This window comes from Canis lupus, chromosome 21 (genome assembly GCF_011100685.1).
Source record: "Canis lupus familiaris isolate Mischka breed German Shepherd chromosome 21, alternate assembly UU_Cfam_GSD_1.0, whole genome shotgun sequence".
Classification (NCBI taxonomy): domain Eukaryota; kingdom Metazoa; phylum Chordata; class Mammalia; order Carnivora; family Canidae; genus Canis; species Canis lupus.
Window position 1 is genome coordinate 15,291,560 of NC_049242.1, and position 17,443 is coordinate 15,309,002.

At 37.1% G+C, this 17,443-nt stretch overlaps 1 protein-coding gene across 29 annotated transcripts in view; it reads left to right on the forward strand.

Annotated features, from left to right (window-relative positions):
- The window catches only part of DLG2 (discs large MAGUK scaffold protein 2), a 1,987,603-nt gene that overhangs the window by 1,400,429 nt on the left and 569,731 nt on the right, over positions 1 to 17,443 (forward strand). For all 29 annotated transcript variants that reach the window (XM_038568427.1, XM_038568453.1, XM_038568428.1 and 26 more), the window contains one exon: positions 4,467 to 4,591. In XM_038568427.1, the coding sequence (XP_038424355.1) occupies positions 4,467 to 4,591 (125 nt within the window). The remainder of the gene's footprint in view (positions 1 to 4,466; positions 4,592 to 17,443) is intronic.

Genomic DNA, 17,443 nt, shown 5'->3' on the forward strand with positions numbered 1-17,443 from the left:
GAAAGTCTTTGTAAATAGAAAATTCTATAGGGGTGCCTGGGTGGTTCAGTGGGTTAAGCATCCAACACTTGACTTTGGCTCAGGTCATGATCTCAGGTCCTGCTGTTGAGCCCCACATTGGATCCACACTCCTGGGGAGTCTGCTTCTCCTTCTCTTCCTCTCTTCCTGCCTTTCCCCCTCCTTGAGCTCTGGCTCATACTCTCTCTCCCTCTCTTTCTCAAATAAATAAATAAATAAATAAATATTTTTAAAAATTCCATAAATGCATATGATTATATCATTTTATTTTTTTTTCTTCTTTTTTATAACCCCATAATGGAAATAATTTTAACTTTAGAAAAACTTTGAAAGAGGAACTTTTCTGAGGATATTGTATTTATATTTACAAACCATCAGTTAAATTGTTGGTTACTTCCTGAGAAGAGATGGAGTGTACTAAGATTTTCATGTACTAACATGAAAGAGGAAGTACAATTTGGCTAGGCAGCGGACTTGTGCTCTTGGGGGAGAATCAGCAAATATGGAGGATTAGGAACAAGGAAAAAGAATGGTTCATGCCAGACACGTTCATCAGTCATGGAATCTGCCCAACTGCAAGGGAATGCAGCCCACCCAGAGCCCTCTGCAGGGGCTGCCCTCACTAGCGTGGCACCTCACAGTTGCCATTGACTGAGTCAAGTATCAACACTCGGTTAATTAGCCACAATTCTCAGGATCTAAGGGTGTCAGCCAGGGGTCTACCTATTCACATGGAGAGAGCTGCTCAGAACACAAAGGTTCTGGGGTCTGCCCATGCAGCTGGCTGGCTCTGGGATGATTGTCAGGGGACTGGCGTGATTCAGCCATGGAGAACAGCAGGCAGTAATTTCACTGCTGCTTGTTATCTGTCCCTCTCTCCGCTGAATGCTCCTGGCTGGTAGCAAAGGCCTGAAAGGGACGGCTGGGTGAGAACAATAAGGAGAGACAGGAAAACGCTTTAAATAATTTCCTTAGCTGAAGTCACATGAATATCCTCTAAAGAACCATGGTGGCTGGCCAGGCCCAGCTGGCAGACTGGTTTTAACTGAAACATAAAATTTGGTTTTGGAAATCCTTAAGACTGGAAGCACACGTCCAGTTACACTCTGCCTCTACCTACCACTTTTCATTATAGATTTTCTTATATACTCATTCTTTTCCTCAGAGTAGATTTGAGGGCAGGGAAACGTATATTAGGAGATGCCAAGGCCACCATATTCTCCATATTAGAGTCAATTTTAAAAACAGTTGTAGTTGCTAGATTGTCCTTAAACCTATTAGGTCAAAGATCTATTGATTCACAAAATGAGTTTTAAAAATGTAGTAGTGATCTACTTCTACCACTAAAGCATTTCTCTTTCTTTGTTGGCAAAGGGTAGTTCTCCTACAAATCAAGCCAAAGATCCAGAAGAATCCTTTAAAATTGTCCAGTTTGACCTCTCAATAAATGCCCAGATCCCTCATGTCCAGCAACTAAGCAGCTGTTCTCTGAGTAAAGGGTCCTCCAGAGCAGCCTATCCCCATTTTGGACAGTTTTATCTCATTCATCGTTTACCTAAGCCACAGTTTGGATACTTAGGCTTTCCATTTTTATTCTTGTAGCCACATAGAACAAAAAGGCTTCTACTTGTGTATTATATTTTTTAACACATTGTGGACTTTTACTGTGTCCTTTTTGTGTCTTCCCTTTAGATCTTGAATATTCTCAGTAAGTTTGTTTGTTCATTTACTCATCATTTATTTACTGAACAATACTATGTGCCAAAGAAAGCACCAAGAAACAAAGATGAATACTACACAGTTTCCTTAGTTTGAAGGAAAGATAGACTCATAAATATATAAACTCAAAACAATGCAGTGCATGGCATAGATAAACACAAAACTCCTTAAAGATTTAAAAGGAGACTAAATTACCCAGAGAAGTGGAGTTGGAGTAATTATTTAATATTTTCTGTAGCACGTGCCTTCTGAGCCTTATCTTGGATAATGGGAAGAATTGGGCTGGCAAAGGGGAGATAGAAAGTTTCTGGCAGAGAAAACAGCATGAATAAAGGCCAAGAGACAAATCATGAGGTGAACTGTACAGGAAAAAGCCAGCAGCTCAGTTGAGTATTTCTTTTTTTTTTTTTTTTTTTTTTTTTTTTTTCAGTTGAGTATTTCTGCAGGTGAAAATGTAAAGCTAGAAATGAAGGTTAGGAGCTAGGTAGTGAATATGTTTCTCAAATGGCAAAATTTTCAGTGCCTTCTCCAAAAATATTGATATTTTCAAAAGAAAGCATTTGTATATCTCCCAATCTGTGCTCTCCTCTTTCTCTACCCCCTTACTCAAGAAATGATTATCTCCGAGGTGCCAATTCTAGTAAGACCAATATACTCCAATTGATGTTCTTGGAACTAGACCCAAATTACAATGAAGATGCTCATCTTTCCTTCCAAAACCTCTAGATCTTACAGAAACTGCCTCACAAGTCACCTACATGCTATCCTGATAACTATATACATGACAATGTAGTTGATACTACAGTAAAAATGTATTGATTATCAGACGCCAGACTATCACTGCCTTTTCTGCTCTTTCTTGGATCCCACAAAGGGAGAAATCATCTAGTCTTATTCCCTGTAGCCTTAGCTTCCCTGTAGCCTTACACATAATAGATACTCAAATAATACTGTTAGAGTCATCTGGTGTCAAGAGATACTTAAAACCAAGAATAGCTTCACCTGCACTTGTGGTAAATTCTTATCACATCCAGTTCATTTTGCTTTCTTTATTCAAGCCTTGTCTGTGTCCTGGACCGAGCAAACCCTTTCCGATCTCAGGGATTTTACATATGTTCTTCCTTTGCCTGGAATGTTCTGTTTCCTCCCCAGGTTCCATCCTGACCCCCTTAAAAGTAACTGTTTTTCACCTTCAGGAAAAGTCCTTGTGCTTCCTTCCTCTGTTGGCCACTCCTACACTCTGCACTTCCTCTTCCTGTGCCTCATAAACTGATATATTCACTGCTATAATCCCAGAAACTAGTCCAGTGCCAAGCACAGAGCTGATGTTTAACAAGTATAAGTATATTTATGATTATATGACTGCTACTGAGTATTGTTTCTGTTCAATGAGCATTGGATTTTTCCAAAGAAAAACAGAACTAGAGAAATGTCAGAAGTATAAAGACATGGGATTTTAGTTGTTATGGTTGAATTATTAATTTCAACCCTTCAACATAAATGTATGATTGCAAAATCATCCTTCTGGAATTCTTATTATTCAGCCAATAAATATTGCCAAGCATAACCTTGACATTTGTAGTGATATAACTGTCAAGTTACAGCTGATATTATCTTGACATTGAACTTTTCTGACTAATTGAGTATCTTAATTAATTTTTCTGGATTAACTACTAAATTTTTAATCCTCATCTCTTTTAATCCAAGAGCAGAACTTAATCAGGTAGTTTTAAATTTAGTAAGCTATCTTGGTTTTAGTGAAATCAAATATCCAGTGATAGAGAACTAGTTAAATAAATGATAGTATGTGACCTTGATGAAATATTATTAGCAATTTAAAATGGATAATTATAAACAGTACCTAGGTATATGGATATGGCTTAAAATATAATGTGAACTAGAAAAAAACATCCGAACATAATATGGAAACCTAATGTAGCAAGGGAGATATAGATAAAAATATGTAAATAATAAATATGTTAAGTAAGATGGCTTGTGAATTTGGGGAAGACTTTTAATTATGTCTTAATACATTTTAGAAGGTTATATGTACATTGGATGTCAATTACTATAATTTACACGAGTAAGTATGAAAGCTTTATTAGAATATAAACTATCAAATTTACATGCTGCAGTAGTAATACATTCCTTGTCTATATCTATTGCAAATTAAAATCTGTTTATTGCTAAAAAATATCTCACATTCATTAACTCTAGAAGGGAGACCTGCCTTCTGAAGTCGAAGCTTCTTGTTACATAAAGACTCATTTATTTGATGTATAACAGTACTGGAAATAAAACAGCCAAATTTCACTACTCTACTAAATCAATTTCCACATAGCTGGTTTCCTTCCATTCTTTTTCATATATAATTTTCACAATTGACATTAATATTTTTGCATATAACACAATTTGTAAGCTTTTATTTCCTACTTTGTAATGATCATTTTAATTGCTGTATAAAAAAATACTTTCCCTAAATGCCAAAATATAAGGCCCTTGGAATAAGCAAAAATGTAAGGCCCCTTAAATTCTTGCAATGCAGAAACGAACTTGAGTGTTTTTTCTGACCTTCCTTTGTCTGCTGACAGTGCACTTTATAGCTTTGCATTAGAAGACTGTTATCACCTGATATCCATTTGAGTGGTAAGATGATAACGCCTAGTGCAAGGGGAACTAGGTTTAGGTGACAGCCGTATCATTTAATGTCTATGTATTGTCTCTCCAGGGGAATTCTGGCCTGGGATTCAGTATTGCTGGAGGAACAGATAATCCTCACATTGGAGATGATCCTGGCATATTTATTACGAAGATTATACCGGGTGGTGCTGCAGCAGAGGATGGCAGACTCAGGTAAAGCTCTGAAACGTTAGAATTATTTGGAAAGTAAATCTGCCACATCAATAAGACATGTTTATACCTTTGGAGAATAATAATTTTATGAGGCTCTGTACTTGAAAGAAATGGCTGTCAAAGCAAGCTTTCGATAATGACTTTACAGATTTCTTATTACTGACTAAAATTCAACTAGTATTTAATTTCTGTTTGTTGATAAGCACTATGTTCAACATTCAGCCTGGCTCTGTAAGGAGAGTATACAGATAAATCTTTTGTTCCATGAGGCCTTCATTCTGGCTAGAAGGAAGAATACTCAGAGCTGGTGAGCAAATAATAACATGTTTCAAAAACACTATACTGTAAGTAGTATTAAGAAATAAGGCAATGGTATAGATACTGTGTGTAGTCATAGATTCAGCAACCACTTATAAGAGCTTTCTGCAGGAGTTTGAACAGAGAGTATAAAAACTATTCCATAGGAAGATTCTATACTGGGTCTTAAAAAATAACTAAGATTCCACTAACCCCATAAATCTGAATAAGGACACAGGGGGAGAAAGAACAAATTATCCCAACGAAGAGAGAAACCAATTTGACTTTGATGAGGACCACAATGTGAGGTTAAGTAGGTAGATGGAGCAGAGCAGATACTGCTCAGCATACAGTAGTAGCTGCTAGAACCAGGGCCTCCACTCTTTAAAGAACTGAAGATTATTTGGGTAACTAAGGGTCACACACATTGGACAATTAGTAAATAATATAAAATTCTATCAGAGATCAAAGCACTAGCTAAAAGGCATTGTAGATTGGAACAATTAGAAGAGATTTGCCTGGGGAGAAAAGCATGTCCCAGTGTTATTTTAGTACTTCCACTACACTGTGAATCCCCTTCGGCCAAGAAGTTATATATAGAAGTGCATCAATAAATTCTTGCTGAATGAATGAGTTTTTGAATTAATTAGTTAATTAATTAATTAAAGGAGATGAGGTAGGAGGGTAAATTAATGAGTAAGAAAAGGGTGGGTAGCACAAGCAAAGTCCTGTAGATAAGAATGACTAGTTTACATAGAGCCACAGTGGGGACTGTGAACTAAGCATTGCAAATGTAAGCTTTGTAGCCGTTCCTTAGTCTGTTTTCTCATTAAACATGAGTAAGTTAGTTTACTGTTTTTCTTATAAAAAAGCCAAGAACACTTGTGTTCCCTATTTGTTCCGACGCAGTGATTACTTAGAACAGCTTGTGGAAGAGATTCACAGATTTTTTTTCAGGGGCATCTGAGTCTCCCACCAACATGAAAAATATGAATGACACTCCCACAGGAAACACATGGTTTTTAACAAAAGAATTTTCAAACTGAATTGGTGAGATTAAGGAAATACACATGCTACAGAGTGAACAGTTTGAAACAGATACTATGTAATTCACCAAGATTCTCATCTTGGTGACTGAGTTTGCTAATACTGGAGGCTGGAGAAGCTTTTCTAAACTTTTCAAAGTTTAGAAATAGTAGTTGGAAGATTGCTCTGCAATCAATGGTCCACAACCACCATCTCACACCACTCTGCCTAGAACTAGGAGAACTTCTCTCTCTTAGCCAAATTCCCGCCCCAAGTTTGGGATAGAATAGCCTTTATGTTAAACATGCTTACCCTACAGTTAAGAATGAAAAGTGGCAGTGACACCATTGTTTGCTTGCAAATATGGGTGGCAGTATCATGCCTACAGAGCTAAAAGGAGTTCTGCTACAAGGAGCATCCAGTAGTTATAAAGAGAATAAACATAATACTAGCTAAAATTTATTGAGCTTTTTATGTCTGGAGGGCATTGTGCTAAGATACGTAGATAGAAATAAAGATGTACATAAACACATACAGTCTTCTATATACTCACAATATCCACATGAGGTAGATACTATTATTTGACCATAATATTAACCCATGAAATTAAGGCTTAAAGACTAAGAAGATCACCCAGCTAGCTTTGAATACACCCAAGAATTAATCCTGAATATCACTTGTGTACTCTCTAAACTCTTGTTCAACAGTAGAATCTTCTGTATCATGTGGTCTTTGCCTAAAAACTCCCAAAGGGAAAGGGACTAACACACAAGCCCACCCAAGAAGTCCTTTCTCACTGTGGCAGGGGCACTGTTCAAAGATAGGCCAACGAGCTGTGAGGAGTACTTTTTATCTCACCATTAGTGCTTTGGACAGGGGAGCAGCACATCACAATGAGCTCTGGAAGGATATAGGTTCTAATCTCTGTATACTAATATAATTGGTCTTGGAAAGTTACACTCTTTTAGTCCCTGTTTTCTCCTCCATAAAATGATGACACTAATATCAACTCCACTGAGTTGTTCTGAGGATTCAGTGAGAAAACTTATGTCCCCAGCTAAGTCAGTGTATATTAGATACTCAGTAAATATTAGCAATATCTCCTCCTTTTCCCTACCTGCCCTCCCTACTCTCAGTGGTCTTTCCTCTGCTCTTTCTACTTGTCCCTTCCATCTTTCTTTCAGCCTCCTTTCAGCTACCATGTCTTTCCTAAGGTTCCTGTTCTTTTATGTCCATAGCCCCTTTTCTCCTGCTTATAACATGGAATTAAAGGCCATTTAGAAATAGGTATGGTCCTAACACAGGTTCTATATTTCTGTTCTTGAGTTTATAATGTAGTCAACTAAATCTGCTGTTTCCCTCACTTAAAAAAAATAAGCTCACAAACTAAGCATGGTTATGTTTTACTTAAAAAATTCTTTGTTCTTTCGTGTGTTAGAGACTCTTAAAATTTTTAAGTATGTCTTTTCCACTATAAATTCCACTATATAATGTCTTTTCCACTATAAATTTCCACTATAAATTATATTGTTGAAAATCAAATAACACTAAAGTTTACAGAGAAGCTGAGGCCCAGGAAAGTGAGGTGATGGGTCTGCTCTTGAAGGAGTAGAAATTTGGATTCTACAAGAGTAGATATTATAATCAGATCAACAATAATAATAGCAGAGACCAACATAGTGGTTCAATGTGCCAAGTGCTTTTCCTGGCACATAATTCATTTAAAATGTTCAACAACTCAATGACACCCACAATTTTATTATTCCCATTTTTCAGATTAAAAAACCTAGGTACTGAGGTGCCTGGGTGGCTCAGTCAGTTAAGCGTCTGACTCTTGATTTCAGCTCAGGTCATAATCTCAAGTGGTGGGATTGAGCCCAGCATCCAGCTCTGCATTCACCAGGGAGTCTGCTTGAGGTTCTCTCTCTCCCTCTCCCTCTGTCCTTCTCCCCATCTCTCTCTCTCTAAAATAAATAAATAAATATTTTTGAGAAAAAGGAAAAGAAAAAATCAAAGCATTAGAGGTTGAGTAATTTGCAAAAGCTTGTATGACTAAGAAATGTTAGAGCTAGAATTTGAACCCAGGTAGTCTCACTACAATGTCCATGTCATTGCCTTCTATATTATGCTGGTGGGGAGCAGGGAGACACTTGAAGATGCACTACAGTAGGCAGCATTCTAAAAATGCCACTCCTCAGGAGTCCACATCGTAATCCATAGAACCTGTGTCTACCGTGAGATATCACACCTGTGGTTATGCTATGTTATGTTGTAATACCCAGTTGACCTTAAGATAGGGGAGAGTATTCAAGTGAACATGATCTAATCGTGAATTTTAAAAGTGGAATGCTTTCTCTGGCTGGTGGCAGAAGTCGGAAATTCAAAATGTGTGAAGTACTTGACACTCTGTTGCTGGTTTGAAGACAGCGGGAGGAGGTCATGTGAGAATGTGAGAAAGGCCTCCATGTGAGAAAGGATGAGAAGCAGGTCTTCAAGCAGACAGCTAACAAGGAAGCAGAAACTTTTCTCTTACATCTGCAAGGAGCTGAGTCCTACCACACCGAGGTGAGCTTCGAAGAAGACCCTAACCTCCAGATGAGACTGTTGCTCAGCTGACGGGGATTTCAGCCTGATAGAACCTAAGCAGAGATTCTAACCATGCTGCAACCAGACTTCTGACCTGTGTAAACAGTGAGCTAATAAGTGGGTGTTGTTTTAAGCTGCAAATTTGTGGCGATTTTCTAAGGAACAATAGAACACTAATAAATACACCATTCTAGGAATTCTAAGTTCATTGTCAAAAGCCTTCCTGTGCGAGCTCAATCACACTCAGTATAAAGTGAGTGTGAAGGCTTAAGACACAGATGAAATGCGAGGTGATTCTCTCCCTGAGATTAGACCCCAAAATGAGCTCAGGTCTCAGGAGTTGCCCCAGATGAGAGATATAAGAGAAAGAACATACTATTTGGAGTAAGAGGACCTGGATTTCAAGTTCTGATTTCTAGCTGTGTGACTTTGGGATTCTTTTTAGGCTCTCTGTGCTCCAGTTTTCTCACTGGTTAAATTGGAGATAGGAGCATTGACCTCAGGAAGCTATGGTAAAGATTAAATGAAATAGTGAGCATGAAGGAGCTATGTAAAATTCAAGGCCCTCAACACAGCTCATTCTGCCAGGCCAGCCATTTAACAGCATGCTGAACTTGTCACAAGTCTGTGACTGCCAGGAAAGGACACTTATGGTAGAAATCTAAAATAACCCCCAATGACCCACAGCCTGTATGATTTCTTCCCCTTGAGTGTGGGCAGAACCTGTGAATATGATGGAATAGTACTTTCATGATAATATTGTTTTATTTGGCAGAAGAAATTTCACAAATATAATTAAGGTCCCTAATCAGTTGACTGAGTTAATCAAAAGTGATTATATTGTGTCAACCTCACCTAATCCAGTGACTACTTGAAAAGCCAAGACATTGTCCTGCTGGCCCAGACAGAGCAAACTTCCATGTTATGAGATCTATAGAGGGGGCCGTGGGGCAAGCAAGTACTTGAGGGCAGCTTCTAGGAGCTGAGAATGGTCCCCAGCCTATGCCAGTAAGATGGAAGATATCAGTGATATAGCTAAATTCTGACAATAGCCCCATGAGCCTTGAAGACGAACCCATGATCCTGAAAGAAATGATACCCAGCTGAGAAAGCAAGCAAACAAAGCAAATCATGACACCCTGATTGCAATCTTGTGGGATCCAGACTGAAGGATTCTACTAAGCTGTATTCAAACTCCTGACACATTAGAACTCAGAGATAATAAATGTATGTTGTTTTGAACTTTAAAATTTGTGGTAATTTATCACTCAACAATAAAAAATGAATATGAACACTATGGAATTCTGATTCTGAAACTCCCTTATGTCTGGGCTGCAGAGTGGCTTGCCAATTACAGGCCTCTGAACTTCAGAAACAATGAGCAGACCTCACAGCTCATCTCAGGCCCTTTTCACACTTGGAGACAAGAGGCAAAAAGCACAATGAGAAGCAAGGGAGGGACCAAGGTCAGAAACAGGGAAGAAATTAGTGCCCCAAGGGGAGAGACAGCAGAGATCTGTTTCAGCTGATGGCTGGAGGTGTGAGTCTGAGCTAGAGTGAGAGAGCAAGCCAGAGCTGAAGGGAAAATAAGGAATGAGGGCTGAGTTAAGAGGCAATGCAAGAAAACATATAGTGGTTTACATGAATTTCTCTGGACAGTGATCTTTTCCCCCATATAACTTCTTTTTTAAATATAACTTATTATGTATGTGTGTTTAGGGAAATGATAGTTGCCTTTATGTGATATATATTTATATATAATGCAGAAGAGTAGGAAAAAAATTTTAAACACAGCACATTCATTTTTATACTACATGGAGTCAACCACTATTAACATGTTTTGTGCATTTATTTCTGTTTTTTTAACTATTTTTTAAATTTTTGTTTAGATCATGTTCTGTACAATTAGTATTTGCTTAACTCCACACAACCTTACTTCATAAACCTTTGCCTAGATAATTTTTAAAAACCTCTACAGCTATTTTAATTATTGCTTAATAATATATTTACTATTCACATTGTTAAGAGTTTATTTTCAGTTTCTTAGCATTTTAAATATTTTTCATAATTTCCTGAGAATATATTTCTAGTCGTAGAATTTCAGGACCAAAAAGTATGAACATGTTAGAGTTTTGACACATATTGCTAAATTTCTTCCAAAGAAAGTTTGTACTAAATTTTATTTCTACGAGCAATGTTGGAGAAGGCCTATTTTATAGTATGTTGTCAGTATCACATGTGCTTATACATATGTAATTTTGGGCTGTTTACCAAGGTAAACAATGGCGTATTTCCTTGCTTTACTTTACATTTATTTGACAGTTAACAGTAAGATTGAACTTTTCAAAAATGTTACCAGTTATTTGTATTTTTTCTTCTGGAAGTAGTCATTAAAATTTAATAACATTACCTATCTTTAAGAACATTTTAGAAAGAACATTAGGTTTTCTTCCAGAGCAAAATAGATATATCTCCATGCTTTGGAGAATGATTTTTATTTCTACTTTTGTTTCTGAACCATAAAAATGCCCTTTGTGTGGCTTCAAGTCCCTGGATTGCTACAGACCAATATTGATCTGTCATTCTGAGGAAGAACTATCACATGACAGCCTCCGTTTGGCGATGCAGCAATGACATTTTACACAACAGTGCATTTATTAAACCCATCCACAGCACAAAAGCAGCATGTAGCAGGCCAAAAAGATGGCTGCTTGCCAATTTCCTGACAAGTGACACAATTTAATCTCTCAGCCCTCAGCACAATAATTTCTATTCCTAGACAAGATGAAGAGAAAAAAAACAAAAAACAAAAACAAGTTTAAATCCATTGCTTCATTTGTTCCTTCTGTGTCTGTTTATGGTTAAGGTTGGCTTTGTCCTTATGAAATCCAAGACAACATACATGTTGATTTCAAGTAAGAATAATATTGACCACACTGAGATTTGCAAATATTGATCAAATTTGAGAGGTCAAGGATCAGTGTTTCAAGAATACAACTCCCATGTATAAACCACAGCATTTTTTTTTTTTTGTCTGTCATTTGGTAACTCACTCTCTGATGTTTTTCATTAATAAATATCCATTAACTCACTGTTAAACACTGGTCATTTTTAAATAAGAAAATAAGGAGAAAGAGAGGAAAGGAAAGAAAAGGAAGAAAAGGAAGGAAAAGAAGAAAAAAATGATCATCAGGAGCTGAAGACAATATATAACTTGGAAATAGAAAAGAAAAACCTAAACTTAATATTTTGTGGGCAAATAAAAGCACCAGGCAGAAGAAAAAGAGCAACTTCCAAGCATCACTTATACCCAAAACCCACTTTCAGATTGTTTGAGGAAATAGATTTTCAGTAAGTAAACTGCATAGGAGATTGCTAAATTTTTAGATTACCTGTCCACATTGAACTTTCCAGTTCGGATGATTGCAAATTAAAACCTTATGAGTCACCAAGTCCAACCTATCAATTTCCATCATAACCTAACTGATTATTGCATAAAATAAACATAATGCTACATTTTTCAGACAGAGACTCTCAGTGTCTTCAAAACCAAGTGAACTTTTTTTTCATTATTGATCTGAGGGTAAAGCAGGACATAAATCCAACTATTACCCTGAACAACATCTTCATAAGAGAGATATCCTTAGTGCAAATGATACCAGTGCCAACTTAGAAAGAAATATGGTGGGGGTGGGATCTCAGTGGACTTTCTTATGGATTATTTCCTTTCATGTCTACCTACAAGAATGAAAGGGAGATGGAACATTCCTGTGTCCTTTAATTTGCTCTATCAATATTATCAGCCCTGAATGGGCTGACAATCTGTTGGACAAGAAAAATATCATTTAGCAAGTGGTACCATGGTGACTGGTAATGGTAAGTCTGCAACACAGGAACATTTCTAAACAAGAAGAATAATTTTAGCTGGTAGGATACCAGATACCTGTGTAGAGTCTTTCGTAACTAGAAAGGCATCTCCAACAATTTTCCTATTTTGGTCAAGTATTATATAATCTTAAAAGATAAACCTTTCAATTGGTTTAATAAAATAACTTTATGGCACACATGTCTCTCCCACCCTTTTTTTTTTTTTTTTTTGTAACAAACTATACCAAGACTTCTAGATATCTACATGCAAAACAATTAAGTTGGACCCCTACCTCATACCACACCTCTGTGTGGATCACAGGAGTAAATCCTTATGAGTGACCTTTGAATTAGGCAGTGGTTTCTCTTTTTTTACATTAATTTTTATTTAAGTTCGATTTGCCAACATATAGTATAACATGCAGTGCTCATCCCATCAAGTACCCTCCTCAGTGCCTGTTACCCAGTTACCCCATCCCCCCCACCTCCCCTTCCGGAATCCTTTGTTCATTTCCTAGAGTTAGGAGTCTATCATGGTTTGTCTCCCACTCTAATTTTTCCCACTAAGTTCCCCTCCTTTCCCTTATAATCCCTTTCACTATTTCTTAAATTCCCCGTATGAGTGAAACCATATGATGATTGTCCTTCTCCAATTGACTATTTCACTCAGCATAATACCACCCAATTACATCTACATCGAAGCAAATGGTGGGTATTTGTCCTTTCTGATGGCTGAGTATTATTACATTGCATGTAAATATATATATATATATATACACACACACACATATATACATACATATATGTGTGTGTGTGTGTAGACATATACACATATATATCTTGATGAAGTCCCAATAATTCATTTTTGCTTTTGTTTCCCTTGCCTTCATAGATGTATCTTGCAAGAAGTTACTGTGGCCAAGTTGAAAAAAGGTTCCCTGTATTCTCCTCTAGGATTTTGATGGATTCTTCTCTCACATTTAGATCTTTCAACTATTTTGAGTTTATCTTTGTGTATGGTGTAACAGAATGGTCTAGTTTCATTCTTCTGCATGTGGATGTCCAACTTTCCCAGCACCATTTATTGAAGAAACTGTCCTTTTTCTAGTGAGTATTCTTTCCTGCATTGTCGAATATTAGTTGACCATAGAGTTGAGGGCCCATTTCTGGGTACTCTATTCTTGAGTACTCATTGATCTATGTGTCTGTTTCTGTACCAGTACCACACTGTCTTGATGATTGCAGCTTTGTAATACAGCTTGAAATCCAGCATTGTGATGCTCCAGCATTGTTTTTCTTTTTCAATATTCCTCTGGCTATTTGGGGTCTTTTCTGATTCCATACAAATTTTAAGATTATTTGTTCCAACTCTGTGATGGAAGTCCATGGTATTTTGATAGGGATTCCATTAAACGTGTAAGTTGCCCTGGGTAACATAGACATTTTCACAATATTTATTCTTCCAATCCATGAGCATGGAATATTTTTCCATCTCTTTGTGTCTTCCTCAATTTCTTTCAGAAGTGTTCTGTAGTTTTTAGGGTATAGATCCTTTACTTATTTGGTTAGGTATCTTATCGTTTTGGGTGCAGTTGTAAATGGGATTGATTCCTTAATTTCTCTTTCTTCAGTCTCATTGTTAGTGTATAGAAATGCTGATTTCTGTGCATTGATTCTCTGTCCTGTCACATTGCTGAATTGCTGTATGAGTTCTAGCAATCTTGGGGTCGAGTCTTTTGGGTTTTCTATACAGTATCATGTCATCTACAAAAAGGGAGAGTTTGACTTCTTATTTGCCAACTTGAATGTCTTTTATTTCTTTTTGTTGCCTGATTGCTGAGGCTAGGACTTACAGTACTGTGTTGAATAGCAGTGGTGTGAGTAGGCATCCCTATCATGTTTCTGATCTTAGGGGAAAGGCTCTCAGTTTTTCTCCATTGAGAATGATATTTGCTCTGGGCTTTTCATAAATGGCTTTTAAGATATTCAGGAATGATCCCTCTATCCCTACACTTTGAAGAGTTTTAATCAGGAATGGATGCTGTAAAAAAAAAAAAAAAAAAAGGAATGGATGTTGTATTTTGTCAAATACTTTCTCTGCATCTATTGAGGAGATCATGTGGTTCTTATTTTTTTCTCTTGTTGATGTGATCTATCACATTGCTTGTCTTAAGACTGTTGGACCACCCTTGCATCCAGGGTATAAATCCCACTTGGTCATGATGAATAATCTTCTTAATGTACTTTGGATCCTATTGGCTAGTATCTTGGTGAGAATTTTTGCACCCGTGTTCATCAGGGATATTGGTCTATAATTCTCCTTTTTGGTAGGATCTTAGTCTGGTTTTGGAATCAAGGTAATGCTGGCCTCATAAAATGTGTTTGGAAGTATTCTCTCCCTTTCTATCCTTTGAAACAGCTTTAGTAGAATAGGTATTATTTCTTTTTTAACCGTTTGATAGAATTCCCCTGGGAAGCCATCTGGCCCTGGACTTTGGTGTCTTAGGAGGTTTTTGATGATTGCTTCAATTTCCTCACTGTTTCAATAGCCTGCTCAGGTTTTCTATTTCTTCCTGTTTCAGCTTTGGTAATTTGTGGTTTTCCAGAAATGCATCCATTTCTTCTAGATAGCCTAATTTGTAGGCATATAGCTGCTCATAATACATTTTAAAAATCATTTGTATTTCCTTGGTATTGGTTGTGATCTCTCCTCTTTCATTCATGATTTTATTAATTTGAATCTTTGCTCTTTTCTTTTAATAAAGCTGCCTAGGGGTTTATCTATCTTATTAATTCTTTCAAAGAACCAATTGGTTTTGTTGATCTGTTCTACAGTTCTTCTGCTCTCTATTTCATTGACTTCTGCTCAATCTTTACTATCTCTCTTCTTCTGTTTGGTGTAGGTTTTACTTGCTGTTCTTTCTCAAATTCCTTTAGGTACAAGGTTAGCTTGTGTATTTGAGTTTTTTCCATTTTTTGAGGGAGGATTTTATTGCAATGTATTTCCCTCTTAGGACTGCTTTTGCTATATCCCAAATATTTTTTTAAGATTTTATTTATTCATTCACAAGAGACAGAGAGAGAGAGAGGCAGAGACACAGGCAGAGGGAGAAGCAGGCTCCATGCAGGGACCCTGATGTGGGACTCCATCCCAGGACTCCAGAATCACACCCTGGGCTGAAGGCAGGCTCTAAACCTCTGAGCCACCCAGGGATCCCTATCCCAAAGATTTTGAATGGTTGTATCTTCATTTTCATTAGTTTCCATGAATCTTTTTAATTTTCCTCTAATTTCCTGGTTGACCCATTCATCTTTTAGTAGAATGCTCTTTAACCTCCATGTGTTTGAGTTTCTTCCAAATTTCTTCTTGTGATTGAGTTCTAGTTTCAAAGCCTGTTGTCTGAAAATATGCAGGGGATAATCCCAATCTTTTGGTATTGGTTGAGACCTGATTTGTGACCCAGAATGTGGTCTATTCTGGAGAAAGTTCCATGTGCACTTGAAAAGAATGAGTATTCAGTTGCGTTTGGATGGAAAGTTCTGTATAGGGATGCCTGGGTTACTCAGCAGCTCTGCACCTGCCTTTGGCTCAGGTCATGATCCCAGGATCTGGAATTGAGTCCCATTGGGCTCCCTGCGAGGAGACTGCTTCTCCCTCTGCCTATGTCTCTGCCTCTCTCTCTCTCTCAGTCTATGTCTCTCATGAGTAAATAAATAAATCTTAAAAAAAAAAAAAAGGAAGAAAGTTCTGTATATATCTGTGAAATCTGTTTGGTCCCATGTATCCTTTAAGGCCCTTGTTTCTTTGTTGATATTCTACTTAGAATATCTGTCATTTGCAGAAAGTGCTGTGTTGAAGTTTCCTACTATTAGTTTATTATTATCTAAGCATCTCTTTACTTTGGTTATTAATTGATATACTTGGCAGCTCCCACATTAGAGGCATAAATATTCATAATTGTTAGGTCTATTTTTTGGATAGACCCTTCAAGTATGATATAATGTTTTTCTTCATTTCTTACTACAGTAGTTGCTAGAAAATTTAATTTATCTGATATGAGGATTGCTACCCCAGCTTTCTTTTGAGGACTATATGAATGGCACATGGTTCTCCACCCCTTCATTTTCAGGCTGCAGGTGTCCTTAGGTCTAAAATGAGTCTCTTGTAGACAGCATATAGATGGGTCTTGCTTTTTTATCTAGTCTGATACCCTACGTCTTTTGATGGGATCATTTTCCCCATTCATGTTCACAGTAACTATTTAAAGATATGAATTTAGTGTCATCATATTACCTATTCAGTCTCTGTTTCTGTGGATTTTTTCTTTGGGCTCCCTGTTTCTTTTACAGGGCCCCCCTTAATATTTCTTGCAGAGCCAGTTTGGTGGTCACGTATCTTTCAGTTTCTTCCTATCCTGGAAACTTTTTATCTTTCCTTCTATTCTAAATGACAACCTTGCTGGATAAAGTATTCTTGGCTGCATATTTTCTCATTTAGTATCCTGAATATATCCTGCCAGCCCTTTCTGGCCTACCAGGTCTCTGTGGAGCAGTCTGCTGTTAATCTGATATTTCTCCCCATATAAGTTAAGAATCTCTTGTCTCATGCTGATTTAAGAATTTTCTCTTTGTCTTTGAAATTTGCAAGTTTCACTATTAAATGTCAAGGTTTTGGATGGCATTTATTAATTTCTCTATCTGTTTGATCTAAATCCCTGTTTCCTTCCCCAGATTAGGGAAGTTCTCAGCTATGATTTGTTCAAATATACCTTGTGGTCCTCTCTCTCTCTCTCTCTCTCTCTCTCAGCTTCTTCTGGAATGCCAATTAGATGTATATTCTTCCTTCTCCAGCTATCATTTATTTCCCTAAGCCTTTCCTTGTGGGATCTTAACTGATTTTCTCTTTTTTTTTCAGCGTCCTTCCTTTGCATCAACTTGTTTTCTATGTCACTCATTCACTTTTCCACCTCATTAACACCAGCAGTTAGAGCATCCAGTTTGGATTGCATATCTGTTAAAATATTCTTAATTTTGACCTGATTAGATCTAAATTCTGCAGTAATGGAGTCTGTAGAG